At 28.9% G+C, this 6,564-nt stretch overlaps 1 protein-coding gene across 1 annotated transcript; it reads right to left on the bottom strand.

Moving 5' to 3' along the window:
• Positions 1 to 1,185: 1,185 nt before the first annotated feature.
• LOC121129663 (sodium-dependent glucose transporter 1B) lies at positions 1,186 to 4,788 on the bottom strand. Its single transcript, XM_040725388.2, has 5 exons — positions 4,649 to 4,788; positions 4,391 to 4,577; positions 3,258 to 3,384; positions 3,029 to 3,187; positions 1,186 to 2,962 (listed from the first exon to the last, which is right to left on the bottom strand). Exons 2-5 carry the CDS (start codon positions 4,565 to 4,567, stop codon positions 1,806 to 1,808), a joined length of 1,620 nt encoding a protein of 539 aa, XP_040581322.1. The 5' UTR covers positions 4,568 to 4,577; positions 4,649 to 4,788; the 3' UTR covers positions 1,186 to 1,805.
• Between the last annotated feature and the right edge of the window lie 1,776 nt (positions 4,789 to 6,564).

The raw sequence follows: 6,564 nt of genomic DNA on the forward strand, positions 1-6,564 counted from the left end.
ATAAACGTTCAAAATGTAAAAAAAATGTCTTATTTCATAGGCAAATACCTTGTAAGGGGACCCTAGTCTAAATATGAACACAATATATATAGTTCATTTATGTATAAAACCTATAATTAACACAATACCTTTTATTAATGGATGAACCATGAAGATAAGGGACAAAAATTATGTTAGTTCCATTCCTTTTATTTATTTATTACTTTTAACTACTAAAGAGGGAAAAAATTATTAAAATATTGATAAATTCATGTATTTTTTCTATTAACAACAAAAATGAAATAACTTTAAATTAAGTTATGAACAAGTTCAATTTGACTTTTGTATAGTTAGAAAAACATGTTGAATTTTCACTTTACATGTTTGATTCTATTTTCTATTTTCAATCTCAACCACATAATACATGTGCAATGTGCTGACAAATATATGTTTTATGATAAGCATTGGTCTTTTCCTTCCAATGTCATTCAAAAAATGTTTATCATCGATATACAAATCTTTAAAATGTATTTGGGCAAAAATATAATTAGTTATGCAGCGCAGAAATAACGTTAATACAAGTATATTTAATGTAATGGTAGAGTTTAGTATAAACTAGATGTTTGCACCCAAGTCATTAATTTGATTATTTGTTACATGACTTGAAAAATTATGGAAGAACTTGTAACTCATTTGAATTTTGACATTAGCAAATTAAGACAGGATCATTATGACTAAAAAAGTGGCTAAAATATCCTACTTTATAAATCTAATTTTTAAGGAAATAATTTTTGTGGTAGGAGTTTTCAAATTTGACAAGTTTATGGACTATTTCAAAAGCAGAAATACAAATTTTACGATATTTTATACTAATTTTTATCAAATTTATTTATGATTAAAGATTTTTAATATAAGATGGTGGTGCTAAAACGAATTAACATACAATTTATTTCGTATTAGGTATGTTTACATATAAGAAACTTCTCAGTTTGTTAAATCACGGATTTAAAACATATGACTTTTTAAAATTATGCATGTATGACTTATAATTTGATAAAAAAAAGTTTACCATTAAAAATCTACATGTATATTAAATTTTTATAAAATTATAACTTGTTGACATTAAATTATTTTGTTAATTTCATGTGAAGTTACCCTTTTCTCCCCAAAAAATAGGAAATTATTTTCAATAAAAATTGCTACAAATTTTAAAACAGTTCTGAACATCAATCAAACATTTGGATTTTTATTTGAAATTACTATTAACAAACTCTTTCCAAAATTTATATTTACAAACAAAATTGGTGATGTACATAAATAAACATTCTCAATATTTTAACAAAATAAGATACAACTTTGCGTATTTTCATAATTGTATTAACGCAAGAAGATAAATCATTTTCTTAAGTATTTATTTCAATACATTAAACATAATTATATAAGATACAATGTATTTAAAAGGTTTATCAAAATTTATCAGTATTGATAGTTTTGACGTAAAAAGAGTTTAGTAAGACATTAATACATTAAAATGTAATTTTAAATCTAATGATTAACGTACAAACACACCCTAATAATACCGTGTTTTGAAAAAATTAATTTGTAAAAAAATAAAATAAATCTTTTTTTCTTTTTAATTTGATGTCATTTTATAAAAAATATAAATAAATATTTACAAGAATCTATCTCAATTTGGAACAATTGAGCAAACTAAATATTAGTAAATGAGAGAAATAGCACAAACTAATTGCATAAATATAATACCTTAAAAATAATTCACAGGTTATTCTACAAATACCCATTAATACCATTCCTGGACAAAGCATTTAGGCCTCATCGATAGATCCTGACACAGTGCTATCTGAGTTCCTTCGAATCACATGTCTATTTAATATATTCTCCTTTTTTTTATTCATAAGTTTCGTAATTAACATTTTGGATACCACAACACATACGACGATAGTTCCCCATGATCCGAGCGTAATATAGTAAAAAAGGCTGGGTAGCGATGAAATATATTTAGAAGCAGGGATCTTAAACACTTGAGCTCCAACTGATGTAGCAATTAAAAGGATAGAAGTAGTTGTATTACTTAAATCTTTAACTTTTGACAACCATAGAGTACCGGTAGAAAAGTGTGCTCCAATGCCGAGACCCAAAATGCCCATTCCAACTCTATATAGGAGTAAACTTGTATCCCCAACGGAGACCAAAAACCATGATCCAAGTGAGAGAAAAAATAAATTAACAAGAACGAGCTTAAAAGTGTCCTTAATGAGATCAATAGCGATGATAGTAAGAAATTTAGAGATAACTGAAGCACCAAAGAAAACAGCGGTGGTTCTTGCCCCTTCAGATTTTGTCAGTTGGAGAGGAGAGTACATTCCATGGACGGAAATAAAGTTACCAATTAAAAAATAAATTCCATTTCCACAAAATGCAAATATAACTATAGCACCTATCAAAAGAATGTATAAATAGTTATCATTGATATAAGCTCGGATGTTTCTTTTCGAGGAGGATGATGGAGATGAAGCAGATGAAGTATCAGCTGAAGCATATCTAAAAGGAAGTAAAGACACTAGAGCAGTTAAGAATGCAGTTCCTAAAAGGATCATGCCCAAAAACCAATGAAAGACTTGAAGATCTGTGATGGACATATGACTGTATAAAACTGTCCACATATTATCTTCTACAGGTGACAAGGGGGAGTCACTATATTCATACTTCATTGTCGTTGATGATATTGCAGTGGCCACTTCATTAATTAATGGATTAGAAATATTGATTGAAGAGTCTGGCATTGAAGCATTGAATGTACTATTTGTGAGAATGATTGGCTCAATAGATTTTTCCTCATCTTGAAGAAAAACTTCAGCGAGTATAGGCCCAAAAAAATTTCCGATTCCGAGACAAAAGTGCAGAATCGTAAAATATGAATCACTTTCTGATCCCCAGATCTTCAGAATGGCTATGTTACAGGCTGAAAGAAACGCAAAATTAATTTTTAGGATTCAAGACTATGTACATAAGTTAACAGATAACATACCTGAGTCAATTAACCCCAATAAAAACTCGTTGACTGCAAATAAAATGACTAGATAAACAAATGAAGGTGCAAATACTAATATGGTATTCAGAATTGCAAATAAGAGTAGCAGGAAAGATAAAAATCGCATTGGGTTAAAAAAATTCATTATGTAAGCACCTGGAATAGAATGATTTAGAGTTACTCATTTCAATATATTCTAAATATAAATTTATCCTTCAATTATTACCAATTAAATTTCCAAGCGGAAATGTGACTGAACCAATAGAGAAAATAACCTTAAAATCTTCCAGTGAGGCTTTCACCTGATTTTTTAAATCCATCAGACTTGGCCCTTGAGCTGTACGCACCACACCCTTTTAGAAAAAAAAAAAAAAAAATTGATAAGATTTAAGTACTCAAAAACATTCTGCAAAGATAGCCATGCAATATATGTTTATAAAAAAGATATACATGATTAATTGATGTGCTGCATTTAGATGACAATCATTAGTCTGTACCTTTTATGAGTCAATACAATTTTCCTACCTGTACAAAAACATTTTTGTGTGGGGATAATCATAAAACTGACTTTAGCAGAATTTGACACCTCTCTGTCCATTTTATTTTAGCAAAAATAATATTTGTGCATTCAAATTTGGCCATTTATAAGCCTCTTGTACACTGCTAAAAATAATGCTATGAGTCAAAACTTATACTTTATATAATTTTTAATATTCAGTTAAAAATGTTGTTGGCCTTGTTTTTAAACATTTAATTTGTTTCTGGTATCTCTGCTATATCAAACATAACATCAGGTCAAAATCCTCCCTTTTTTTTCAACAAATATCACTATGATTGTGTTGTTCCTTATTTTAGACTGAAGGTAGCGTTCAGTTCCATCCTACAACGTTTCAAATTCGGCCCTTGATGACGTTTCTCAACTTAAAAAAATATATAATTTTAGTACTGACAATCCGAAGGATTGGTCGTAAGGCTGGATTTAACCAAGCAAATAAAGACTGACACAACACTTACTATTGCTATATTTTATTATTTTATGTTTGATAAAACATGAACAATTTTGTCCTGCAAATCCTTTTTTTTTCGAACTAGAATGGTCTCTAACATGCACGAAAGTTTGTTTTTTTGAGAAAAACTAGCATTAAATGTCTTTTCGGAGAAAATATTCACCCGAAAAAAGGACACTCTAATAATCATAGTCCGCAATGAAAATCAATATTGAAGTAACATTGAAGGACAATTTAGTAAGAATAACAAATACCTTCATACATAAAATTGCATGTAGATATTCGTATTAAAATATTTTGCAAAAATCAGTTTACAAATATGTGAATTGATTACTTTTGATTAAATACTCACCACTAGGAGAAATGATAGAAACACCATGATTGACTGCATTATTTTGCACTTCTTCTGTGACTCTTTGAATACAGCAACATAATGAATGATCCGAAGCCTAGTCACTTTTTGCGTCTCTTCCTCCTTCTCATATTCAGCACTGATATTATGTTGATCGGTTGAAGAAATGTTTTCCATTGATAATAATCTAAATAGACACAAAACATTTCTTGTAAACATATTGGAATTTCGGTATTTGAACCAAAATTATATCCTTACCCTGTCTTTTCAAAGAGATATGTCAAGAAAATAAGTATTTAAATGTTGTAAATATAGAAACTCTATCTGTCTGTGTAGTTGTTGATCCCTTAAGACACAATCCTCGAATGATTTTTCTTTGTAAAAGCTCCTCACAATTTACCTTTTATTTTCCCTGTCTTTTTTTTTTTTTTACTTTGTTGTAGAGAGAACCTTAGAAATAAATGATGTTCGAATACTTTTTACTTTTGCTATTTATTTGTTTTGAAGTTTAGTTCATATATATATATTCTCATAGAGGCGTTCAAGAATAATAAAACAGGTAATGAGGATACCCACAGAAAACAATAAAATTTAGAATTCATTAATTAAATCGATGATGATATGATCAAAAGCAGATTTATAGGGATAATTATCTAATATAATTCACATTCATTAGATAATGTAAATCTAATTTTGTGGAAGTGAGTCAAGAAATATCTTAATCCACCTTAATAAAGTAAATTTTTGAAACCAGAAAAAATATAATAAAATATATTATGGAATGAAAGAGTTAATTTATAAGGTTGTTTCCTTATCCGTCTAGAGGTTCATGCAGCCCCAGCTCTTTAATCCCTAGTAGAACCGGAACCAACAAAGCAAAAACGATACCGAAACTTCTCTATAATGGTTATGGGGCACTTTCTGAGAATCTGGATCTAGATGCATTACTAAGCTTGTCGTGTCCCTATAAAATGATAACTATATTATTTCTTAAACCAAAGTTTCCCAAAATTTACTATGCCAAGGTCATTCCACCCTAATAAATCTTTAGTTCATCCCCTTTTTACGATACATGTGTACTATGTATGTGTAGATTAAAAGCAATCCTCAATTCTACATCTTTTGACGTTCCGCTTTGAAAACCATTGTCTTAAGTGACCTTAGTTTTCTGGACCCCTTCTGGAATTTTGGGCACAAAACATTTTGGGTATGAGGTAGCTACAGTCCTATTTTATCTAATATTATTTCCTGGGCCCAAATTTTCTAGTGACAGCCCTTTTTTTTAAGTGACTGTTACCAAAACTGATGCTGTATAAAAAATAAACAGGATTGAAGACCAGGCCCAATAAAGCTGAACATAGTCCGCGAACGGGGAAAATAAATAACTATAACAGATACAGCCGATGAATATGAACCGGGCAAAAACATGTCAATTTGTGATAATCGCCTCCTCAATACAAAAACAAACTAAAATGATTTTTCATAAAATTGCTTGTGAATTACATTTGTATTATTAATTATCGTCAATTTCTCACAACGAAATATTCTTATTTATCCTAAGGGTGTGCTGCAAATTGCACTTCAACTAACTACAATAACAGAATGATAAATTGATATATTTTATATATATATATATATCGTGGCACATATACGTCTATTTAATCAAATAATGATTAAAACTAAATTATCTACTCTACAATATTAAAACTCATCCCAGGAAATTGAATGCAAAGCCTATAATTGACTCAAATTTGTCTATGAAAATTTGGGCTCTACCAATGTATATCAAATAAGTAACAACAAAAATATTGGGATTTTCTCTTTTTTTTCATGATGATTTTTATGTCGACACACCACATATATTTATCTATTTTTTGTAGTAAATGATACAAAATAAACTATATATCACTCTTTTAATCTTAAGACGAATACTTTACTGGGGTACTTAGCTTCCCCAATATGGATATTTCTGTAAAATAAATCTTTATTTATTAGTATAAGAATCAGTGAACGAATTGAGCATTTTTCTTAAAATTACATTTTAAATCTGTGAATTCATTATCTAATATCGTAGTTGGAGAAATGACTACTAAATTTGTGTAGACTGTAGATGATATATTATTACTAAATTAATAAATTATCATTGAACAAGTCATGTAATATACATAATATGA

The sequence above is a fragment of the Lepeophtheirus salmonis genome, chromosome 14, assembly GCF_016086655.4.
Source record: "Lepeophtheirus salmonis chromosome 14, UVic_Lsal_1.4, whole genome shotgun sequence".
Lineage (NCBI taxonomy): Eukaryota > Metazoa > Arthropoda > Copepoda > Siphonostomatoida > Caligidae > Lepeophtheirus > Lepeophtheirus salmonis.

Excerpts from the sequence above, each read along its gene's own strand:
- LOC121129663 (XM_040725388.2), bottom strand. The coding sequence starts at position 4,567 with ATGGAAAACATTTCTTCAACCGATCAACATAATATCAGTGCTGAATAT. Across the intron at positions 3,385-4,390 it reads TTCTATCATTTCTCCTAGTG|GGTGTGGTGCGTACAGCTCA; the intron begins GTGAGTATTTAA and ends TTTTTCTAAAAG. Across the intron at positions 3,188-3,257 it reads TCCGCTTGGAAATTTAATTG|GTGCTTACATAATGAATTTT; the intron begins GTAATAATTGAA and ends ATTCTATTCCAG.